Consider the following 26,393-nt stretch of genomic DNA (forward strand, 5'->3'; position numbering starts at 1 on the left):
TTTTTGGTTTGTTTGTTCTGGATTGTCTTTCACTGCAGACAGTTGGACCTTGTTTTTTTCCTTTGTTTTGGTTTGTTGCTATCCAATTATTTCAGACATAAGAAAGGGCCAGCTAGATAAAATCTGCACCACATGCAGACTACTGGATGTTTGTTCTTTGCTTAGGGCTATATAAAATATGCAGGTTATATATTTTTACAAATAAATCTGAACTTACCTGCTGCTGGCGATTATTCTCCCTCAAAGATGCTAAAATTGTTTCATACTCCTTTGCTTGAGATTCCTTGAAGGACAAATCTCTTTCAAGTATCTGCTTGTCATTTTCCAGTTTCTAAGGAAAGAAAGTACAATTTATTTTTATTCACCATGCTTCCCTGCTTTTTGACACAGGGGAAATTTAATATATGGCACCCAAAAGTTAGGCATTGGGATGATCCGCACTAAATTAGTATTCTGCATGGAACGACCTTTATAAAATACTAGCTTAGAATCAGCCTTAGTTCTTCTGAGAGAAGATGTGACAGTTATGACATCCTGCAGGTTCCCCTGTCTTGAGACCATTAGGATAGTAAGGTCTATTGAGCTGTTCTCAAACTATGGTGTGCCATGGGTCTGATATTTATTTTGGAGACCATGTGGCCTAATAATCTCAATATATGCTAAGATGATACCTACCAACTCTGGTGGGCTTCCTAGACCATAGAGATGAGGGCCTCTATGTACTGGTCTGAGAGGAAAGCCCTGGCTTTAATCATGTCTAGCAGGGCTCCTATGAACTCCAGTTGTTGGTATGGGATGAGATAGGACTTTGGATAATTGTTGACAAGCCCCAGTAGTGCTAGCAACTGAAATGGTTTTTACATTGATACTGAGTTGAGCTCTTAACCTGTCATTCATTCATGAAGCGAAACATATGCGCTCCAGTCTGCTTAACACTGCGACTACTGCTTGGCATGAAAATGCTGGGTGCAGATACGAGGCCAATGGTAGTACACAACACTGATAGTAGTCTTTCCCTACATATAGGTGTACTTCAAGTCCTGAGAACATAACTAATATTGAGCATGAATCACTGAGAGTAAGGTGCCTGGTGAAACCACCTTGCAAAAGTTCAGGATATTTGTTCAAGACCATTAGGTCTAGGATGGGACATAATCCTAACCCCCCCCCACCCCATCTGCTTTACAACAAGGAAGTACTTGGAATAAAATCCCTTCCCTTTTACCCCTGGTTTAATAGGTTTGATCACTCTGGCCTGCGAAAGGGAAGAGAGAGTTCCTGGTGCTAACAGCTTTAAGTTTGATACTTTCAGTGGGCAATTTGGAGGGTTGCAATTCAATTGCACAGCGTTTCTCATCCAGATTATTTTGTGAACCCACTGGTCTAAGATACAAGGGGCCACCTTGCATGGAAAAATTGTCAACCTTTCTATAAGAAGGTTGTCCAGAACAAATTATGGAAATTGAGACTGCATTCCTGGAGCAATCAAAAGCTCATCCTTTGCTTTGACTAGGAAGCCAGCTAGGACTTTTGGACCTTCTGCTGTTTCTGGTGAGAACGAAAACTCTGGTTATTTTGGTGAGGAAGAAGGAAAACTACACCTTTGAGAGTTGTAGACCTTCTATTGCCCTTCACCTAAGTACCTTCTGGATGTGGAGGCTGAATGTGGTTCAATATAAGAGCACTTAAAATAATAAATGTAGGAACTCAGCTCTACTAAATTATCAACAATTAATTAGGATATATCTTTAGAACTTCTGAATAAAAGATGTAAGAATAGCAGATTGAAAGATAATACAAATTAGTAGCATACATTTAAGTCATCTTGGAGATGGCTAAGGTCTTCACGGAGGCTGGCAAAAGTAGAGAGCACAAGTCTCATGGACTTATCTGAAGTCTGTCTCATCTAAATTAAAAAAAAAACACAAAACTTAAATTACTTAATTTATAAGGTGATTCAGCATGTGAAAATACTCACTATATTAGGATTTGATTTTTTTAATTATTTCTTTTGCTTATAGACTATCTAGTGATTGCTCATTTTTGGTTTGTTAGCAAGTCTTAGAAAGTTTCAACTTTTAATTATTGCCTTTCCTCAATGTAGGTAGAATTATGTCCAAAAGATCTGGTACATCTTCAAAACATAATTAATAGTGGGCCATTATTCTCTCCCTGGTACATTAATTCCATGACTAACCTTTCCTGAGTATGGCTAATCATTTTATATCTGCTTCTCATTTGTACTAAGTTTCTTCCTCCATTGCAAGTTTATGTCATAAGTGCTTTTGATCAAGGAAGATTGTTTTGATTCCAACTTAGAGAACTATTTCAAATAACCCACAAGCAACACTTTACTCCATGTACAAAAAAGATGGGGCTTTTTTTGGTTTGTGGAATTAATAAACACATCTTTATACAACATAGACACTGAATCTCAGTTTGTCCTGATAAAAAATAAATCTTTAGCTTTCATTAATTCAGGTGTCTGCATAGCTCTTTTCATCGTGGGGATTTGGGGTTTTTTTTTGCTTCACACCTGCAGGAGATAGCGAATCTGCTGTTTTGTCAGCTCTGATACCCCTCTGGGGATTAAGGACTCAATCTCCATCTGCAACAAAGATAGACACTGATTAGAATTGCTTTCTGGTTCTCTGAGCTACTTCCACATAATCCAAGCTGACCTTCTTAAGGAATTTTATTTATTATCTTAAGCAAAGAAAAGTTTATTTGTTTAATCTTTAAACTGTTAAATATTTACCAGGGTTTACAGAAAATCTGTACAGTGTAGTTTAGGTGTGTGCAGTGATGTGCACTATAAAATACTGGTTAGTGGTTATTTCCTGCTGAAATCATCTGTTGCTACCAATACCCTAGAAATGAAATCCTTATTTTCATTTCCCCCACAGCTAAGTTACTTCAAAGATTCACTGAGATTTTTACTACATGCTGAAACTATACAATTACACTGTTTTTTCACCTTCTGATCAACCACCTATCAATCATCAACTTTTCCTTTGAGATTTTCTTTGGAATGCTTTTATATTTCATTTATATATTCTGATACTGTCATCTTTTACTTATATTGTACTAAGGAAGAAGGTTCTGGTCTTTGAAAGCTATTCAAAAGGGGCTTGATTCTATATAGGACGCTCAGTCTTAGCAGCCACCTAAGTGGCTTTTGAGATTCGCACACGGGCATCCTATATAGAATCACAACTGTCCTAAGAGACAGACACCTAACCCCATCTAACCATCCCAAATTCTCTAACCGGCATCCATGTCACAGATGCCATTTAGAGAATCACGTTGCCACTGAGCTGATCGCAGCAAGGGAATCTCCCTGCCATGATCAACAGCAGCAGGGAACCCCCCCTGTCCATGGCAGGAAGAATGCCCATTCCCTCCTGTCACAAACCACAAAAACAATCCCCGGAAGGAGGGATGCCCACCCTCCTTATACCTTTAAAAGCAAGGCCAGACAGAGTGACGCCTACTCCCTCTGTCTGGCAGGCCCGCCTCTTCAGAATGGAAGGACGTCCTCTTCCCGGTGCATCCTGGGATGCACCAGGGAGAGGCCTAAGGCCTTGATTGACCCATGCACCTAAGGCCTCTCCCATAGGAGGGGCTTTAGGCACCTGGGCCAACTGGTCTTAGGCCACTCCCAGTGTATACCATAATGCACCAGGAAGGGGAAGGCCAACCATTCTGAAGAGGCGGGCCTGCCGGCCAGAGGGAGTAAGCATCCTTCTGTCTGGTCTTGCTTTTAAAGGTACAGGGGGTGGGGTCCAGGTGGGCTTTGAAGGGTGGGGGACTCAGGGGGTGCTACCGGAAGTTGGGAGTTGGCATCCCTCCTGCCGGGGATGTTGTAGGTGGGTACTGGCAGGAGAGAGTGGACATCCTTCCTGCTGGGGATGTTGTGGGGTCACGGTATGCTGGTGGGAGGAATTAGGCATCTCTCCTGCCGGGAACTGATTGGCGGTTTGCGGCAGGAGGGAGTGGACATCATTTCTGCCATGAGCGGTGTAGGTGAGTTCATGGGTGGCAGCAGGAGTGGGCATCTCTCCTGCTGGCCGACTTGTGGTGGGGTTTCCCTGCTGCAGCCACTTAGCTGATTGCAGCAGGGAGATTTCCTTGCCGTGATCAGTTTTCATGGCCCAGCCTTCGGCGAGCTTAAGCTTCCCGAGGCTCCTCCCTGCACCCGTGAGAAATGTCTACAGTGTAGAAGGCTTGTCTCGGGTTGTTTGTTTGGGTTTTTTTTAGAAAACATGCATTCCGAATGGCTGGTTATACAGCAGCAGAACACCTACTGCCGCCTACAATTGGGACGCCGTTTAAAGAATATGGCCCAAGATGTATTATTTTTAGTTATTAACATTTAAAGTGGACTAACATAACAACCCTTTGGAAAATGTCCCTATATATCATGCATTAAATTAACTCAGACTTTACATTTCAAACATGGGCGTATGAATCTTTCTAAAATTATTACAACTGTAAATTAAGTTTGGATCTTTTGTTGATGAAAGATAATATATAAATTTCCCAATCCATGGTTCCAAATATGACAGAAACTTCCAAATTGTTTCTGCCATGCCGTTACTAAATACTCCAAAATGGGTCATTTTTGCTCCATTGATGGAGTAATTTAAGTAGCACAGCCCAAGGAGATGAAAGCCCATGTTTACCATTTTAAGTCAGTTTTTTTGTGAGGTTTTTTTTTGGGGGGAACCAGCTTTTAAAGTGAACTAATGAAACAAATGTAAACAGAATAGCTTCTACTAATGAAACTACCCTCTCTCACCCCTCACCCCCCAAAAATTCCTAGTATTTAATTCAGTATGTGATTCTGTAACTTTTTGGTCCCAATTTCAGTACTTACCTCATAGTCTGAAGAAGAATCCAACCGCTGTCTGTTAAAATAGACACATATATAAAAACTATTATGCCGATCAAAGAAGAAATGAATAATAACACTTCAAAATAAATATGGAAGAAAGGTACCATCCTGCATTATTTCAGATATTGTATGAAATAAAGGCAGACAAGAAATATTCTCTTTACATCAGAAAGGTTTATTTAAAAAGTAGTCTTTGGTGAAACTTTTTTCTGCACAGCAGCAGTTATAATATTCACTACTATATAACGCAGATCTTGCCAAATATGAGAATGGCCTTCATATTCAGCACACCATATGATCAAAAGGTGATTGACATAGCTAGCTTGTAACACGTTACTCAGAATTTATTCCTCATTTGAATTTTCACTGAATATAAATCAGTTGATGATCTCACTTAGGGTTCCTTTTACAAATATGTGGTAGCAAATGGGCTTAGTGTGCCCTTATGCTGGCTTTTCTTGTGTGCTAAAGCCATTCCTACTGTAGCTAGAAAATGACCAAGTTTCTATTTTCCAAATTAATGGCCTTGCATTAATAAAATTTAGTGCATGAGCCCTTACCTCCACCTATTTTGGAGGCAGTAAGGGTTAACGTGCAAATCAGCATGTAGCAATGCCAGTGCGATAACTGATTAGCACAGAAATTCCCACTCTCTGCCCCCCCCCCCCCCGACATGCCCCCTTGGCTCTATATTTTTTTTAACATATGGGTAGCACACACACATTTGCAACTTACCACAGGACACCTTAGTGCACCACCCAGTAAACTTTTTAAACTACGATAAGCACACATTAGCGCTTTTCACAGTTTACCAAAAGGACCCTTAGACTATTGCAATTCCATCTATCTTGGTATTTCAGAAAAATTACAGAGTAGGCTTCAACTGTTACAAAATACAGCAGCCAGAATCATCTTTGAATGTAAAAAAGTATGATGGGTCCTCTTCTCTTTTAATAAAATTTCATTGGCTGCCAGTTGAAGCATGAGTAATTTTATAATATCTTGTTTTACTTTTAAAGCATTTTACACTGACACCCTGGAAGCTAAGGTGGCCACAGTTGCTTGTGGGTTCTAGAACTCCAGGTCCCAGAAAGCTGTGTGTTTCACTGTGCCAGGGAGGCTGGCATGCTGAAAAGCCAGGAGTGGGTGATTTTGATGGGAAGGAGTAGGGGTATCCCCTTGAACTCTATCGGGAGCTCTGAGGATTACCTACTACTCTCCCTTAGAATCCTTATAAGCAGCTGGGTTCTAGGAGTAGGAGTAGGGCAAGGGAAAGTTCAGTCTGGGAAGCTAGGAGAAAAGCTGGCCTGGAACATAGGGATTCCTTTGGATGCAGACTTCAGCCAGGGTCTCTAAGAGCTGGATCCTATACTCATTCCAGTCCACAGCCTCCAAGTATCCCTGGTCTCAGCTGGAATGGTGTGAGAGTTTTAATAAGACAGAGCTGAGGAAGGAGAGAGATTCAGCCACAGGGACACACCCAAGAAAGCACTCCCTCAGCTACAGAGAGACACACCTTGACACGCATGCGGATTGGAAACCCTTATGTTGTGCAACTGTAAGAGTTTTATTTTAAAAGAGCAGAGGAACTGGACAGGCTTTAAAGAAAAGGTACCTTGTTGAAATTTACCTGGGAAAAATTATTGTTTGGGAACCAGGAGGAGTTAAGTTGGGACTATGTGTGATTTTGTTTTGAACTGGAATGTGTTTTGCTGGCTTTACTCTGCAGTGGGGGAGTAGGGGAGGAGGGATGGATCACTAGCCTAAAGTATGGGCTCCCAGAGAAGAGGAGATTCTAGATTCATCTGTGGGAGGGAGGACAGCAGAGTATATTTTTATTTTAGGGGAGCTCCTTGTAATAAACTCCCTGGCCAGCAAGAAGCTACCATTAGGCAAGCTTTACTTTTCTTTAGAAGCTTGACTGGATTAGGACTACAGATTGAAGTAGTCCTGAAGAGACGCCTGAAGGTTAGGCTGGCTAGTGAGAGTCTCATAAAGTGCAGCCAGTCCCTTGAATGAACTGGAGTTAAAGAAGCTTGTAAGCTTCCCGTTTGGGAGATGTTTTATTGATTTTTGGTGATCTGGAGAAACTTGAGTCACAGTATCAGAATCTGAAGGACTTACTTATGCCTTATTATAATAAATTGCCTTTAATCACCTTTTCTGGACTAACTTGTTTGGTTTGTAAAAATTGAGTAAGCACAGCCTGCCCAGAAATGAAGTCGGTCCCATGAACAGATTCACGGGAGCAATTTCACAACAGTCAAAGATTTGAGCATTTGATTGTTTTACTGAATAGAACAATTTCAATTCAAACTTTCCATTCCAGAGATCGTAACTTATTTAACTTTTCATCTATAAGGGAATTCTTTACAACAGGCAACTAAATAGTTCTTTTCTTTTTCAGTCTGCATATCTATGGAATAGTCTTCCTTTAGAAATAAAGCAAGTTGTAAGTTGCTAAAAGCTTTTCAGAAGTACGAATTGTGCATGGTAAATGGAATTCCTACCTGCCACCAATCTTCTCCACATGCTGCAACAAACAGCTGTACAGGTCATTGTTCTTCCGGTTCAGTTCAGCTAGAAGTTCCCCAAAATATTTTGGATCCAGCTTGTCAACACCATAGTTCTCAACATATTTTTGCTAAAGGAAGATATATTGAAAAATGGTTAACAGGAGAGTTTCTTTCCTGAAATAATCATAAAACAGATCATCTTTTGTCAATAAACATGATGTCCTATGTTCCTGCATTTTGGTCTCTCAAGAGCTGCGTTTTTGAATGAAAAAATTAAGTGTACATCATGACAAGGATGAACCTCATTCTTAAATTTGAGACATGCATAAACTTGACTTAGACATCTATGCAAAACAAATAAGTCCCTATTCTACAAAGCTGGATTATGCATGTCTGAACCCCAAGTGTGTGAAAATGGCAAGGGAGGAAGATCTGGGCATGTTTTGAGTAGAAAAAAACAAAAGGAATTGACCCCATGTTTTGAGTAGGACAAGAGCATGGCAGGTAAATAAATACATGTTATATTTCCAAAATTGCAAAGATACAGGGGTATGTGTCAGTATTATACATCATTCAAACAAAATTCCTCATACTCAAATATCTTTATGGACCTCAACAGCTACCCTCAGAAGACTAAAATTTGTCCAAACTGAACTCAAGTAAGCCAAACTCTTCATAAGTCCAAGAGACTCATCTCATTTTATGTATTTTTCTTTTTGTCTGTCTTTTATTCTTTTATTCAATTAGCTCAAAAGGGACTGAAATGATATCACATTTTGCCAAATGGCTATTTCAAGACAGAACCTTCAATATCTGCACTTTGTTGTAGAAAATAACAGAAATTGAACATACTTCGCTAATAGCTAAACAAGTACACTTTGATGTAGTCAAATACCAATGGTGTTCCAAACAATCAAGCATTCAATGTCTTCTTGAGATAGTCAGGATAAGCCTGTAATGTTGCTTTACTCCTTGAAACAAGGCTTCAAACTGTACTGGGTCTGTGGTGATGCCAGTGGCAAAGTTAGTTCTCAATTTAACACCTCGCTCGACTGTGTCATTAACCTGTTATTTTTGACAATAAAGCGCAGATATTGAAGGTTCATTTAATACTGCTAGATTTTTTGAATAAAATGTCCTTTTAACAATGTATCATTGCTGAGTGTGAAAACATAAAAGTTTGAGCTATGATACAAAGAAATTTGTTCCATTAAGCAAAACTAATAGCAAATTTTAAAGAAAAAGGGAGCTATATGTAATCAGTGGCATTGAGTGACCCCAGGATGGGCTTTAAAATTTTTAAAAATTATTTTCTGATCAAGTACAATCAAATTCATGGGAAAAACTTTAATACACAGTTTTTCCAATGTTAGGTTTTTCTGGATGATCCTAATAATAAATATGATGCACTTTGCAAACAAATAAATCTAACATAAGTTGGTAATCCTTGAGTACATAGTCAAACCCTTCTTGGGCAATGATCATATTAGGTACAGTTCTATAAACACAACTGCACTGTAATATTACAGGTTTTCTTCCTGACTATCTTATCATGTAACATTCATCTAGGCATTAAAGCAGCCAAGTTCAAACTTGAACTGCATTCACTGCTTGTTTCTTGTAATTTTTATTTTAATTATTTAAAATGTTTATATTCTGTATAATTATTTATAGTTCTAAGTGGATTACAAATAACATTCACAATTAAAAGAATGAGTCAGAATGCATATGTAGCTTAAAAATCACTCTAGAACACTGAAAAGTAGAAGAGAAAATGTCAGTTATGACACAAGCTTCTGATGCAATTAAGAAGCAAAACTTGGCACTATGTTAAATGTTTGTATTATTTACAAACCGCGGTACCTATAAATTTATCTAACACTTAAGTACCCTCACTTAACAGCCATAGAGCTGGTGTTAAGTGGTGCAGCAGGGAGGCATGTAACTTAAGTATTCTGGAAATTACATACCTAAGTAGGAACTCATACTCTGCCCCTATGTATGATCCTTTTCCAAAATATGCAATAAGTTAAGCGAATATATGCAGATTAGCACTTAGGTACCATGTTAGCATTTATGAACACTACGAGTTGCCATTTTGTGTGAGGTTCATGATGCTGCTGGGGGCTTTTTGATGAGGAGTACCCTGAAGCAAAATCTTGCAGGGCAAGCATCAGGATTCCTGAATCTCCTTACAGGAAAGATTATTGAAGTAAGAACCTAATCTTCTCTTCCAGTGCAGGAAGGATAGGAATCCTAATAAGGTGTACCAAAGAAGTCCTCTGAGTCTAGGGTGGGGGAAGATAAGTCTGCTGCAAGCACCGAGGGCCAAAGGTGGAATCCATTTGTGCCGCCACGTCTACTCTGTAAAAATATGTAAAAGTTTGGAGAGTGGACCATGTAGCTGTCCTACAAATCTCTTCGGACAGAACTGCCCAGGACTCTGCCCATGATGAGGCCACACCTCTAACGAAATGCGCTTTCAAAGAAATCAGTGCCTGTTTACCACAGCTAATGTATGCAGAGGCAATAGTATTGTGAAACAATCTGGAAATGGTCACCTTTGAGGCTGCTTTCCCCATTTAGTAAGGTTTGTTAATACCAAGACAAAGAGATGGAAATCATTCGTCATCTCAATCTAACGGAGAAGAACTCTCCCGACATCCAGCAATGCCAATACTTTGCCCTCTTTCCTGATGCCTGTGGCATGAAATACCAGGAACCAGACTTCCTGATTTACATGGTCAAAAGGAAGGCACCATGCGCAGAGTCACACCTGCCTCCATGATCTGAGAAAAAACTCTCTGCGTGAAAGAGCCTGGAATTCCAAAATCCCTCCACAATGCATTCTGTAAGGGTTCATACTGGGCCTTACAAAGGGCACCTAGAACAATCTTAAGATTCCACATAGGAAATGGCTTGTCACATAGGAGGATGCAGCAAAATACTCCCTCCAGGAATCTGGCTATGTCTAGAGGGGCGCTAAAGATCTTTTTGCCGCTCAATAGCAGAAGAAGTTCGCTACTTACCCCTTGAGTAAACCATCTGCCAAGCCTTGTTCAAGACCATACCAAAGGAATGACAGGACTATGGATATGGGCACCGTGTATGGCACTATCTTCAGATCATCACACCAGTGCTGAAAGGTCTTCCAGTACATAGCATAAGCCGCAACAATAGCTGGCTTCTTAGATTGTAGAAGGGTAGCTAAAATCAGCTCTGAATATCCTTTCTGAGCTAAGACTGAACGCTCAAGAGCCACACTGTAAGTCCAAAGTGTTCCAGATCTTCCAGGGCAATTTGTCCCTGTGACAGAAATGTTGGAAACACGGTATCTTGAGACAACTGTCTTGCTGTAGCCATGCTAGATCCACGTACCATGGCCGACTTGGCCAATCTAGCATCACTCGAATCACGATCCTGTGATGGGTCACTATCTTTCGAATAACACGGCCTACCACCAGCCATAAAGGGAACACATACCACAGCTCTGCTGTTGGCCAAGGATGGACTAGATCAGTGGTCTCAAGCTCAAACCCTTTGCAGGGCCACATTTTGGATTTGTAGGTACTTGGAGGGCCTCAGAAAAAATAGTTAATGCCTTATTAAAGAAATGACAATTTTGCATGAGGTAAAACTCTTTATAGTTTATAAATCTTTCCAAGTCTTAATAATAATAATGTAATTTATAGCTAAAGAGACATGATCAAGAAACTGATTTATTTTACTTTTGTTATTATGATAAACATACCCAGGGCCTCAAAATAGTACCTGGCAGGCCACAAGTGGCCTACGGGCCGCAAGATTGAGACCACTGAACTAGATCATCCACACCAGCACATTCTGGTTCTGAACACCAGCTGACTCGCCTTGATCAAAGATTTATTGTAAATTTAAATCCTGATGTTTATCTTTTTGTATTGTTTTAAGTATTATGTATGTTTGATCTTATGTAAACAGCCTAGGGCTAGACAGTATAGAAATTTTAAAAATAAATAAGTACCGAGCATCCTTCTTGTCCGCTGATGTCATCATGTCATTCACTCTTGCTATATGTGTAAGTTGGCTTCTAGGTGGGCTTTGGCCCAGAAGAACAATACTTGAGCCTCCAGCTTCAACTGGGCACTCTTGGTGTCTCCTAATTTGTTGACATATACCACTGATGTGGCTTTGTCTGAGAAAACCCTGACTGCTGATGGCTCTCAGCTCCAAGCTGTGGAAGATTCATTTTCTCTGAGAGGGTAACCAGTGACCCTGCACTGAATGACCCACACAAAAGCCTCCCCTGCTATACGGAGAGGCAAGCCCTAAGCGAACGTCTCTGTCTGGAGCCATCAGACCAGACTATGACATGCTTCCACCATTTAGGGTAATGGTGTCTAGAGCTGATCCATTTGTGGAGAATTATGGAGTGGGCACCATGTTTATGGTCGCTGCCATAGATCCCAGCACCTGAAGGTAGTGTCACACCACAGGATCTGGCATAACTAGGATTTCTGAAATCTGGCGTCTGAGCTTCAGCTTGCACACTTCCCCAGATATTCCAGGGATTGGACTGGATCCAGATAACTCATCCAGAAATTGATGATCCATCTGAGGTCCTGCAGGAGCTGGACAACCTGGTGACCTTTGGCTTCAGATGGGGCTCTGATTAGTCAATCATCCAAGTATCGAGGAACCAGGATCGCTGCCTTGCGCAGGAAAAAGCGATATTGGATCTGGTCCTCACAAATTGAGAGAGTATCTCTAATGTTCGAGTGGGTGCTCACCTGGGAAGTAGCGATCATCAAACGGTTTGGTTTGATATTACGGCTAAAGTGGAGCGCGGCCGCACGATACTTAAAGTCCTAGATTTCAAACGTACAGACTTTTAATGCAATGGGAGAGTACCTGAAGAAAGAGCTGTTAGGATGGGAGGACATAAGAGAAGTGGAAAGACAGTGGTCTAAGCTGAAAGGAGCGATAAAAATGACTAAACTAAACTAAACCTTAAGTTTATATACCGCATCATCTCCACGGAAGTAGAGCTCGGCACGGTTTACAAGAACCCCCACTATTGCATGCCTATATGTGTCAGCCTTTGAACAAAGATACATATATCCTTCTGAATATTTTTCAAAATTATTGATGTAAAAGCGATACAACGATGATGTGTTTGCAGTTTGGCTGGGTACTCTTAAAGATTTAACATCATTTACTTTGTGGCTGAATCAAGGTGATCCCAATCTTCAATTTACCATCAATTTCAATATGCATTCTCTGTCATTTTTAGACATTAATATCTCTTTACATGATGACAAGTTTTTCACCACCATTTTCAGAAAACCTACAGATAGGAATACCCTTCTTAGGTATGACAATCATCATCCCCAAACATCTACGTAATAATATCCCCACGGGCCAGTTTTTAAGACTACGCCGGATATGCTCTACCCAAGGTGAATTTTTGAATAAAGCTGAAGATATGAAGCAACGCTTCAGAGAACGTGGTTACCCTCATTCTGTTGTCAAGAAGGCCTTTAAAAGAGCTTTATATGCTCAAAGAGAAGTTCTTTTTTCCTCCCATAACAAGGAGCCTGAGTCTTCTCCAGTGTGTGTTATTCCATACTCACAACAAGCTTTTAAGATCAAACGCATTATAAAATCGCATTGGAGTATTTTACAACATCATGTTGTTTTTCATGACCCTCCTCGTTTTGCCTACTCCCGTAGTCGAAATCTTAAACAATCTTAAACAATTTTTATCTGAGGGTTCCGTTTTGAGTTCACCTGGAAGCTGTCATTCTCCTTGTTCTTCTTGTAAAGTCTGTCCGTACAGTGTGCCACTTACCAAGATTAATGTACCTTCATGGATGCATAAACGTACTAACATACCCTCTACCAACTGCTCCACTAGTGGAGTTGTGTATGTCATACAATGTCCATGTAACATGCTGTACGTCGGACATACCATCAGAAGTATCCGAGTACGTATTGGAGAACATCTTAGCAGGATTTCCACTCGAGTAATGGAAGCTCCTCTCACCCAACATTGGGTGACTGAAAGTCATCTTCTCACTTCTCTGAGATTTTCTATTTTGGAAGTTCCTGTGCTGCCCCGTGGTGGCAATCTGAAAGCCAAGTTACATGTCAGGGAACAACATTGGATTTTCAAATTAAATACCCTGCACCCACAGGGTCTCAACAGTGAGATCGAGTGGCGTGCCTTTTTGTAATTTTTATTTTTTATCATTTTTCAAAATTCATACATTGTGATATTGCATTTATTTTTCCATTTCTATGTTAAATGGGTAGAAAGAAACATAGAAACATAGAAAGATGACGGCAGAAAAGGGCCACAGCCCATCAAGTCTGCCCACTCCATTGACCCACCCCATTAAGTCTGAGTGCTAGTGACCTGGTTTCTTAACTCGACCCTCGAAGGGATCCCACGTGGGTGTCCCATTTTTTCTTAAAGTCGAGCACGCTGGCTGCCTTGATCACCTGCACTGGTAGTTTGTTCCAGTGATCTACCACCCTTTCTGTGAAGAAATACTTCCTGGTGTCACCACTAAATTTCCCTCCTCTGAGTTTGAGTGGGTGCCCCCTTGTGACTGAGGCTCCCTTTGGAAAGAATATATCATTTTCCACCTCGACACGACCTGTGACGTACTTAAACGTCTCAATCATGTCACCCCTTTCCCTGCGCTCCTCTAGGGTATAGAGCTGCAATTTGCCCAGTCTTTCTTCGTATGAGAGACCCTTGAGTCCAGCGACCATCCTAGTGGCCATCCGCTGGACCGACTCAGCTCGAAGCACATCTTTCCGGTAATGTGGCCTCCAGAATTGCACACAGTATTCCAGATGAGGTCTCACCATGGTTCTGTAGAGTGGCATTATGACTTCAGGTTTGCGGCTGACGAAGCTTCTATTGATACATCCCATCATTTGTCTTGCCTTAGATGAGGCCTTCTCTACTTGTTTGGCAGCCTTCATGTCCGCACTGATGATTACCCCCAAGTCCCGTTCCTCTGAAGTCCTGGCTAGTGTTTCTCCATTCAGGGAGTATGTTCTGTATGGATTTCTGCTGCCGAGATGCATGACTTTACATTTTTTTGCGTTGAAGCCCAGCTGCCATGTCGAGGACCAGTTTTCCAACTTGATCAGATCCTGCGTCATACTGTCCTTGAGGTTGCTTTCACTTACTATGTTACAGTTTGGCGTCATCGGCGAACATTGCTACTTTACCCTGAAGCCCCCGGGTCAAGTCAGTTATGAATATGTTGAAAAGGGATGGTCCCAGGACTGAGCCCTGCGGTACTCCGCTAGTCACCTCTGATGTCTCAGAGAGGGTGCCGTTGACCACCACCCTCTGAAGTCTACCACTCAGCCAATCATTGACCCATGCAGTTAGTTTCTCACCCAAGTGAACCCCATCGATTTCATCTTGTTTAATAGTCTACGGTGTGGGACACTGTCGAAAGCTTTACTGAAATCCAAGTACACTATGACCAGAGACTCTCCTGAGTCTAGCTTTCCTGTCACCCAATCAAAGAAGCCTATAAGATTGGATTGGCATGACCTGCCTTTGGTGAATCCATGTTGACAGGGATTCCTTAGATTCCCCTCATCCAATATCGTGTCTAATTTACCTTTAAGTAAAGTTTCCATAATTTTACACACTATTGATGTGAGACTCACTGGTCTGTAGTTCTCAGCCTCTGCTCTGCAACCCTTTTTATGCAGAGGAACGACGTTTGCTGTTTTCCAGTCCAGGGGTACTCTCCCTGTACTTAGGGAGAGATTGAAGAGCATGGCTAATGGTTTTGCCAGAACATCGCATAGCTCTCTGAGCACTCTTGGGTGCAAATTGTCCGGTCCCAAGGCTTTGTTCACCTTGAGTCTTGACAGTTCTCTGTAAACATCAGCTGGTGTGAACTCAAAATTTTGAAATGGGTCTTCCATGCTTTGCTTTGCTTCCAGCCGTGGCCCGTGCCCTGGTGCCTCGCAGGTAAAGACTGAACAGAAGTAATCGTTCAGTAGTTTGGCTTTTTCAGAATCTGTTTCCACATAATTCCCGTCTGGCGTTCTAAGGCGTACTATCCCGTTTGTATTCTTTTTCCTGTCACTAATGTACTTGAAGAAGGATTTGTCCCCTTTCTTGATGTTGTTCGCTAGAGTTTCTTCCATTCGAAGTTTGGCCTCCCTGACTGCTGTTTTGACCGCTGCAGACTTTGTCCTGTATTCAATGTTTGCTTCTTTTTCCCCCGCGCGTTTGTACGAGAGAAATGTTTTCTTCTCCTTGACAAGGTACGAAACCTCATCAGTGAACCATTGGGGTTTCTTTTTTCTTTGTTGTTTAGTTACCGATTTTATGTAGCGTTTCATCAGCCTTTTTTGGCACTTCTCTTTTTCCGTAATTGCTGTGACGTCATCCCGTGCTCCTATGCACATGATTACGTTTCAGAGCCCTTTAAAATCTCGGCGGTTTTTCTGCTTTTGTTACCTTTCAAAGCAGATAACCTGCGCTATACGCGCTCCTTTTCCATGTGAGACAGTATTCCTATTTTGGTGAGTTTCCTTTCTGTGTAGCCGAAAGCTACGTTCAAATTGTTTCAATTTTATATGTAAACTGTTTTTTTAACTCATTTTTGAATAAAACATTGATTCGTTTAACTTTCTTTTTTCAGAATCTTTTCACACCCATCGCATGAGCGTTTTTTCCATCTATTCCTGTTGGTTCCCTGAGGCAGGATCGAAACGTGCACGTCAGAAGCTGCAAGTTAAGTTTGCCAAGTCTTTTTTAAAGCTTTGACGTATGTCCAGTAAACAATGTGTTCAACGGTAGTGGTTTTTTACAACATAAAATATGTATGAGATGATATAACGTTTTGTTTACTTTCCATGCGATGATTGGGCTGTGAGGTGGTTTTTTCTGGGGTTCGCCCCAGTTTTCCCCTCCATGATTCTGAGCAAGTTTTTGTGAACTTAGTTATATCATTCATATAGCTCTTTGAATAGGTCCTTAGAGTGATTTTTTTTCATTACAACATATGCACTTTATCACTCTTGTTACATTAGTTGTAACTCGTCCCCTCTTTATATTTGACTGAAGCCTACACAACCACTGGCAAAGCTCCAGACAATACGGAGGACCCATTAAATTTTGAATACCAACTCTGAAACCAGAGTCGAAACCCTGCACTGGATCTCCGGAGGACCTCTGCAAGGAACCTTCTTGTCTCCTCATGGGCTCAGAGGCATCTGAGCCCTGTGTTTCACCGATGATTTCAAGTCATAATTCATAGGTTCCAGACGGGATCTTTTGACCTAACCAACGAGCATCTTGCGATTTCAAGGCTGTGGAAGGACTAGAGATGGCTAAGCCCAGTGCTCCTGCCCCTCCTCAAGTGCCTCACAGCATGTGGCACATGAACTCTCCTGAGCCAACCATCCATCACAAAGCTGGTATGATATGGGGGTAAAAAGGCCTGGGGAGTCCTTAAAATTTGATTACAAGCAAAATTTAGGTGTTTTGAGGCAGAGAGAGGCTTTTAAAATAAATCAGGAAATCCAAGATGGCCACCACGTGTGTGTTTTGGTGCCTTAACAGCCTGGGGGAGCAAAATGCAAAGTTAGAAAATTCAGAAAATAGGATTTTAGAGGTGGGGGAGCCCCAGATATCTTTAAAATTGCACTTTGAAAACCCACCTAAATGTCTCCCATAGACAGTAAGGTAATGTACTCACAGAACAGCAAAGGTGCTGATTGCATCAGCACTCACTGCAGTTGGAACATGAAGATTTCTGCCTCTCACAAGCCTGAAGTTCTTCCTTGACCCCACTAGCTCCTCACATGTCTTGGGGGAAGGGGATGCAGCTGGTACCCATTGCAGCTCTTTGGACCAACACAGGGCCACGCAGCTTGCGCTCAAGTGCCTGAAAATTTTCAGGTTGAGCAGCTATTCCAGGGGAACCTTCCTGAGCATCCTGTGAGCCAGAGCCTGTATCTTCTCCCAGGCAGAGCTGTCCCACGATTTCTGGGAACCTCTATAGCACCAGGAAGCCTCAAAATTAGATACAACTGCCCCCCCCCCCAAAAAAAAAAAAATAAAATAAAATAATAAAACAGATACACAGCAGAAAAAAAGACATCTTCAACGCACTTGCAGAAGGAAAAATAGAGGAGATGGGGCACTTTCCAGTGACAAAGGAGACAGTTGAACAATGTAGATGATGCCTTCTGCAATCCTTGCAAGTAAATGGAAAGTACTTATTAGTCAGGACTCCTGTCCCTACTGTACTGGAACTAGTTTTGAAGGCAAGTTCAATCTTGATTTTCTATTCTTTGGTATTGTTTATATGAAGTGTGTGAAGCAGTACTTTGGTATAAGAAAGCTTTTATGATTAACATTGCACTTCAGTGAGTATGGAGGGTTGTTTTTTGTTTTGAGGAACTATGATGGTTCTACTTCTTTAGAGGGATATTGGATTGTTTTCAAGACCCATTCTTTTTTGTACCAAGTTCCTTTTCATCCATGCTAAGCGTAATATACTTGTAGTAAGCTCTTTTATGGGTTTTCAGTGATTTGGAGAGGATTATACATATTTGTTTCTCTCTCCATTTTCTATTTTGTTTTGGTGCATGTAGATACATACATGTGTGTATAAATGCTAGTATTCTAAACATATACACATGCAATAAATAGAAGCACCTAGGTTACCGAACTTCCCTGATAGTGCCAGAACATATAGATTATGGGGCTGGTATAATAAAGCTATGTATTAGAACTATGCACCACTTTTTTTTTTCTTTTTTCCTCCTTTATATTGGATCTCTATCATGGTGGACTAGGGTTGATTGTACTTTTTTCCTTGAAGATATTTGCTTAATTATTCTTTGATTTCTCTCTTTTCTCAGCCTATGTATTTGCACTGAAAACCCCTTGAGTCACTGTATGAGTCACTGTATGAAAGGAAATCTCTTTTGTTAAAAATGAGGATCACTGTGACACAAAGAAAAAAAGTTGGAGGGTGTGAAAAAGAAGAAATAACTTCTCTAAGACCACCTGCGCCTGAATTGAGCACGAAATATATTGCCAGTGTGACAGTACAGAAACAGCCTGGCCAAAAACTATTGAAGTACCTCAGCAAGATCATTGGGGGTCTACAAGATGAATTCATGGGCAAGAACACCCTCAACCAATGTTATGGCCAGGTTAGTGTGACACTGGGCAATATGTTGAATTGGTTTATAGGAAAAGCATGTCATCTAGCAATAATCCATAAGCTCATTACTAAGTACCACCTGGCATGTATAGGACTGGTAGGATGCACCTCTCTGAGAAGTCTAACAAGAGGCCTCACTTCCAGTATATGGCACACATCTAGCTTTGCATGAGGTATGGAGTTTGAACTCTTGAATTTAGACTCTGCATGGATTTGTGACTCCATTTCTTGAGATCTTGGGAGGCATATATCACAGGAAACTGCAAAGCCCAAGTACTTTTGTATTCTCATAAGAACATAAGAATTTCCGCTGCTGGGTCAGACCAGTGGTCTATCATGCCCAGCAGTCTGCTCCCGTGGTGGCCCTTAGGTCAAAGACGAGTGCTCTAACTGAGTCTAGCCCTACCTGCATAACAGAACCAAGAAGCCTATATTATAGATTACTAGTGTAACCCGATATTGGAGCACCTCATATTTAAGGGCTTGTACTTACCCCAGCTCTATAGCCATAGCAATGCACGAAACTTATAGTACAGTATATATGCCTCCCCCAGTATTCAGTAAGTTTTGCGCATAAGTGGGAGCACTGCCTAAGTCCTGCCTATGTTCCCTTTGCACAGATGTGCACATATGCAATGTGAATTTGTGGAATGCCCTTCTTGGGCATCTAAGATTATGTACTGACTGTAGCACCTTTAAAAGACTGTTAAAAACACAGTTATTTGTTGATGCCTACATATTAATATAAATGAATAGTCACTCTATATAGAGTGACTATTCATTGATAGTTGGTATATTGCTTTTAGTTACTCAACATTTTACTTAGGTTGAGTTTTTTTGCCCTTTTCTTTATTTTTTACATATTAATATAAGACAGAAAAGATAATCTAATGCTGTATCTGATGATTGTGCTGTATGCCTTAAACAGTGTTTAGGCAGGGAATGATTAGACAATGTTTATGTATAATGTGCTATGGTTTTATAATATGTTTCTTTTTGGAAACCACTTAGAGTTAGGCGGTATCTATATATATATATATATATATAAAATCAGAGGTATGTATGTGTGTATGTGTATGTGTGTATGTGCCGCAATCACACAAAAACGGCTTGACCGATTTGAAAGAAACTTGGTATGCAGATCCCTCACTACCTGGGATGATATGTTCTGGGGGTCTCGCGGCCCACCTGCACACGTGGGCGGAGCTACAAACAGAAAATCAGATTTCACCCATTCATGTCAATGGAAAAAATGTAAAAAGCTGCCAACGCAAAAACGGCTTGCCCGATTTGAACGAAACTTGGTATGCAGATCCCTCACTACCTGGGGTGATATGTTCTGGGGGTCTCGCGGCCCACCTGCACACGTGGGCGGAGCTACAAACAGAAAATCAGATTTCACCCATTCATGTCAATGGAAAAAAATGTAAAAAGCTGCCAACGCAAAAACGGCTTGCCCAATTTGAACGAAACTTGCTATGCTGATCCCTCACTACCTGGGGTGATATGTTCTGGGGGTCTCGCGGCCCACCTGCACACGTGGGCGGAACTACAAACAGAAAATCTGATTTCACCCATGCAAGTCAATGGAAAAAATGTAAAAAGCTGTGGGACCGATTTGAACGAAACTTGGTATGCAGATCCCTCACTACCTGGGGTGATATGTTCTGGGGGTCTCGCGGCCCACCTGCACACATGGGCGGAGCTACAAATAGAAAATCTGATTTCACCCATTCAAGTCAATGGGAAAAATGTAAAAAGCTGTGGGACCGATTTGAACGAAACTTGATATGCAGATCCCTCACTACCTGGGGTGATATGTTCTGGGGGTCTCGCGGCCCACCTGCACACGTGGGCGGAGCTACAAACAGAAAATCAGATTTCACCCATTCATGTCAATGGAAAAAATGTAAAAAGCTGCCATTCTCACAGTAATTCCAACTACCTGGGGTGATATGTTCTGGGGGTCTCGCGGCCCACCTGCACACGTGGGCGGAGCTACAAACAGAACATCAGATTTCACCCATTCATGTCAATGGAAAAAAAGTAAAATGCTGCCATTCTCACAGTAATTCAAAAACGGCTTGACCGATTTGAACGAAACTTGGTATGCAGATCCCTCACTACCTGGGGTGATATGTTCTGGGGGTCTCGCGGCCCACCTGCACACATGGGCGGAGCTACAAACAGAAAATCAGATTTCACCCATTCATGTCAATGGAAAAAAATGTAAAAAGCTGCCATTCTCACAGTAATTCCAACTACCTGGGGTGATATGTCCTGGGGGTCTCGCGGCCCACCTGCACACGTGGGCGGAGATACAAACAGAACATCAGATTTCACCCATTCATGTCAATGGAAAAAATGTAAACAGCTGCCATTCTCACAGTAAATCTAAAACGGCTTGACCGATTTGAACGAAACTTGGTATGCAGATCCCTCACTAACTGGGGTGATATGTTCTGGGGGTCTCTTCACCCAAGAATTTATATGCTCTTGCTCCTGGAGGTGAAACTAAAAATGTTGTTTATAATCAAGTTTTGTGTTAGTTGTATTGTATTCATTTTGTCAAATATTTCACATTATAATTTAAATATTGTACTTTTTATAAAGCTGTAAAAAAATAATTTCATTCACCACTATAAAGTATCTTTATTTGAATCCATTTACAGTGTTATTGCTATAATTAAATACCCGTGCAACGCCGGGGCATCAGCTAGTATAATTTAAAAAACAAAAAAAAATAAGTAATAGTATTCTACACATTTACACAGTTAAAGATAGTGCCTAGTTTAAAGAATTTGCCTTACTTTGTAGTTAGTTAGCAGTTAGTTTAGACTATTATGAGTTAATGCAATTAAATATAATTGACTGTATACAACACCATGAATACCAGTACAAGTGTTTCCTTTCTTTCTACAGACTTTGGCCTAGATTCACAAAGCCCACTGATCTTACCCAATCCGTGGGCAATCCGAGGCAGGCCGACCGATTCACCAACCATCTTCATGCAAATGGGGGCGGTCAGAAACACGTCCCTCACCGATGACACGAATCGCTGGAGAGCGATTCCCGACACATGCACAGAACATCTACTTTGCCTGTAGATGGTCTGCGCATGCGTTTGCTGTCCAGTTTGTTGGGGTTTTTTACTCTCCTGCTCTCAGCTGCCCTTCCCTGCAGTGGAAGCCTGTGGTTTTAGCCTGCGGGTTAAAACCATGGGCTCGCGCTGCAGGGAAGGGCGGCAAGCAGGATCAGAGAGCTTTTTCGGCAAAGCAGGAGAATTATGGCAGAGAGCAGGGAGGCAGCAGAGAGCTTTTTGAGCAGGGAGCAGAATCGCGGCAGGGAACAGGGAGCTAAATGGAGCAGGGTTGGTGGAAGTTGGCTAGAATTTTAGGGCGGCGTGAAGCAGGAGAGTCAGCAGGCACATGTACGACTGATCCTCAGCAGTCGCTTGTTTTGGGATCAGCCAGCCCAGTCAGTGTTCCCCATTTTTTTTTTGTGAATCGCTGCCTGCCTACATTTGCATGTACAGATCAGATCAGGTGCGGTAGGGAAGGTTAGTGAATCGGGTCAGGATCTCAAAGTGGTCAGGACACGATTGGTGTCCTTAGTGAATCTAGCCCTATGTTGAATATTATGTGGTCTAAGAATTGATGGAGCATAAGTTACAAAGTAACATAGTAAATGATGGAAGATAAAGACCCAAATGATCCACCCAGTCTCCTCAACCGTACACTCTCTATAAATTAATGATTTAATTTAAATTGTCCTTTCTCTTAGATATTTCAGGGCCAGAAATCCAGAGCTCTGTGTTTAGGTTCAATCTACTGGAGTCTCCGTCAAAGCTTACTCCAATTCATTTAAACCATCGAACCCCTCCCCAGACCATCCTCAACTGAATGTCCATATACGGGACACAGACCATGCAAGGCTGCTCAGTACTGGCCTTAGTTCTTCAATATATACCCCAAATTATGCAGTTATGTACCTCATCTTTGCTCTATATGAGTCACCTCTAAGGCTCTGAAGATAATTCAGTCTCAAAGCCTATGTAATCTTTACTAAAATCACTATCAAAATTTATCACTAACTGATACCATTATTGGCAGTCTCAGCAATACGGATATTTGTCCACTATGAATGGAAGAGACTGCCAGCTCTTTTCACACTATCTAATAAGCAACTTTCAGATACTCACATTCATTCTAAGTTAGACAAAATAAAATGTAAAATTGAAATCCATGCCAATCTTTTAAAACTACTAAGTTCAATGTAAAATTTTGATAAGCTTATTACTTATAAAAGGCAATTTTCAGCTATTTCACTAAAGTAAATATTTTTACTAAGAAAATATTGCTTCTGAAAACTGCCCATCTCTTACCCAGGTAAAACCATTCATGATGATCAACTATGCATGTATTGTTACCTGGATATGGAGCAGGCATTCCTGGAGTATCTGAAGTCAAAGGATGGAAAATGTGTGGATTGTATTGTCAGATCTATGGACATAATTTTCAAGGTAAAAAGTACCTCTAGAAAAATTACTTGTAGATCTCTGCAGGTACTTTTTTCTCACGCAGCTTAGAAAAGGAAAAGCATGCTCATAATTTGAGAACTGATATAAAGCCTTTGGGTAAAAGTTACTGTAGAATTTGCATCAATACTTTTAAAAATTGCTCCTAAAATGTGCTTAGGATAAAGGAAGGAAATGTTTTCACTACCACAGAATGCGTTATTGATATGATAGATCAGGGACTGCCCAACGTTAGCAAGAGATATGTTGAACAAGTACGAAGTTAAATTTGCAGACATTTAGTCTTGTTTCAGTCAACCCAGCTATATACTAGACTGCAAGTTCCTTTGCTCCACTGACTAACAATAAGGCTTTTAATATCTCATCTTCAGTTCCTGTAGTGGATTATTTTTTTTAGTGCCACTCCCTATGTGGTGTTTCAACTTGCTACTGACTAAAACTCAATGAGCACCCAAGAAATAATCAGAGAACTTAAAAATGTCTGTGATGCATCAGAACACTAATTAAATGCACTAAATCAAAATATGTAATATTTTAGCATAGTTCCTTGAGGCTTCTTGATGAAAGCACTTGCTGCAAAGCAATTCAGCTTTATACAATTGGCAGGGAAGGCTGAACTTGAAAGTGATAGCAGAAGCAAAATTACCTAAACTAGACTAATTCTGTTTTCAACAGCAAAGTTTACTGAGAATACAAAAGTGCTTGGGTTTTGCAGTTTCCTATGATACATTCCTCCCCCCAGGATCTCAAGAATTTATTTATTTATTCAACATTCTATACCATTCTCCCAGGGGAGTTCAGAACAGCTTACATGAATTTATTCAGGTATTCAAGCATTTTCTCTATCTGTCCCGATGGGCTCACAATCTATCTAATATACCTGGGTCAAAGGGGGGGGGGAAACCAAGTGACCTGCCCAGGGTCACAAGGAGCAGTGCGGGCCCGAACCCACAACCCCAGGTGCTGAGGATGTAGTTCCAACCCCTGCGCCACACTCTCAGACATAGTAGGGTAGAAGATAGCATGGCAAACATTGACAGGGATGGCAGAACATAGTTAACAAAGCATGGTAATAAACATAATAGGACACAACATAATAGGTTGAGACATAGCATGGTGAGCATAGTACGGCAAACATGATATTACAAAGCATGACATGACTTTGCAAAATTGGTAAGGCACATGTTTGTGATGAAACATAGCATGAAGACATGGGATCCCTCCTGGCCGTACTGTAGTGGGGGTGGGGGTAGGGGGGTCGCCTGGGCCAGGAGGGCTTGGGCTCCCTCCTGGCCCAAACGAGTCGGGGGTGCTGCGGGTGCCTGGGGCAAGAGGGCTTGGGCTCCCTCTTGCCCCGATGTTATCGGGGGGGGGGGGGGGGTCACGGCTTCAACAGGGCAAGAGAGCTTGGACTCCCTCTTGCCCCGATATCGTCGGGAGGGGGGGTCGCGGTTTGACATGGCAGGAGGGTTTGGGCACCCTCCTGCCTGGATCGTTGTTGGGGGGGGGAGGATTCTGTAACCTGTGTTGTTTTTGACAGACACCGGTTACAGAATCCAGCTTTTAGGCGAAGGACTGGCTCCTCCTACGCCTAAAAGCCCTTCTGTTGGACGTTTTTGGCTTAGGCGTGGTTTTTTTTTCATTATGGTTAAAAAGTGTAGACGTGCTATGGGGGTACTTTTAGACGTAGTGGAGATTGGGCGTTTAGGCAGAGGAAGGCCATAATCAAAACATGGACGTATGTATTGGTTATGGACACTTTCCCTGCTTCTGGGTTGAACGTTTAGGGGACTTAGGCCAAAAGGGGACTTAGACGTTTTTTTTTATTTTGCCCCTCTATATGTCTCTCCCCCTCCCCCCCAAAAAAAACAGCTGCACAGGTTCTATCTGGTACTTTGTACGAACATGAAAAAATGTCTACCTCAAAAACCTATTTGTATTAACATGGAGACCACTGTACATACAATCTTCCTATAGCAACAGTGTAATTTGTAGCAGTCCTGGGAAAAAGTGACAACAGTAGCTGATCCAAAATGTTGAGAATGGTCAATTTTTTTTTTAATTTTTTTTTTTGTGTGTCATGGGTCCATAACCAGTTTGCAAAAGTTACATGTTTAAATTTCAGTAACCTTTTGACTTTTTTCACATAAAAGGATAGACTTTTGCATTACAAATTGTTTTCTCTAACAAAATTCATTAGAAACCCATTTCTTTTGTTTCTGGTGATTTTAGTTACATTTATTTTCATAAAATGTAGTGAAAATATCAAAACAGTCTACTTAGACCATGGAATAATAAGGAGTGATTTAATTATAACCAACTACATCTAGGTATTTAGGTGGATGTCGATTCATTCAATACTTTTTGATCTAAAATATTGTATATACTAAGTAGATGGATTATCCCTGTACTCCTCTCTGACCTGGAAGGGATAGAGGAGGAGCAGTTTAAGTGGAACAGTACCCAAATATTCTGTTTTGGAGACAATAATAAAATATAACCAAGTGTGGTAATCACTGTAATTTTTTTTAACTTATAGCTTTTATTTTGCCAATGCACATCATCTCGTACAGAGCAGAACATCCACAATCACAGTAAGAACAGGAATATGGCTAGAAGGTATCATAAACAAGATGTCCAACATTATACAGAATATAAACAACAGTATTAAATCATTCCCCCCCCCAAAAAAAAACCAAAAACCCACAATACTGAACAGCAGGATCACCATACAGTTTTCTTCCACTCCTCCTAACATTGCCATTTCCTTATAAAGCTCCCCATCCTATGGTACTTTAAGGCCATCAGCCTGTATAGAGAGTGCTAATCATCCAATTTATTCAGCACCAATTGTATATCTGGGGTACCAGGCAATGTCAAACTGGCAGCCAGCACAAGGTGAGCCGCTGTTAGAAACAGTTTAGCAAAGCAGATTTCCCCCTCATCCCAAGTAGTGTTATAATGATACAGGAATACTAATCCAATCAAGGGCTCTAAAGCTTTATCAAAAATAGAGGATAAAATGTGAAATACAGAAATCCAACCACCCCCCCGGGTCATTCCACAGTCCCAACATGTATGTAGGTAGGTACCCCGAATCACGCATCCCCACCAGGACTTTCCATCTCCCCCTCCAGACAGCTTTGCCAACAAGATAGGGGTGTAGTACCAGCGTAGCAAGGCTTTGTACCCATTTTCCACCATCACAGTGGCAAGGCCACGAGTAGCCGTATGCC

General features: G+C 41.3%; 1 protein-coding gene across 1 annotated transcript in view; it reads right to left on the reverse strand.

Annotated features, from left to right (window-relative positions):
- POF1B (POF1B actin binding protein) overlaps positions 1-26,393 on the reverse strand; it is a 142,516-nt gene that overhangs the window by 59,877 nt on the left and 56,246 nt on the right. The window contains exons 6-10 of the mRNA XM_033946778.1: positions 7,408-7,541; positions 4,880-4,910; positions 2,537-2,608; positions 1,814-1,906; positions 218-331 (exon numbers count right to left, since the gene is read on the reverse strand). Coding sequence (XP_033802669.1) covers positions 218-331; positions 1,814-1,906; positions 2,537-2,608; positions 4,880-4,910; positions 7,408-7,541 — 444 coding nt within the window. The remainder of the gene's footprint in view (positions 1-217; positions 332-1,813; positions 1,907-2,536; positions 2,609-4,879; positions 4,911-7,407; positions 7,542-26,393) is intronic.

The sequence above is a fragment of the Geotrypetes seraphini genome, chromosome 5 (genome assembly GCF_902459505.1).
Source record: "Geotrypetes seraphini chromosome 5, aGeoSer1.1, whole genome shotgun sequence".
Classification (NCBI taxonomy): Eukaryota; Metazoa; Chordata; class Amphibia; order Gymnophiona; family Dermophiidae; genus Geotrypetes; species Geotrypetes seraphini.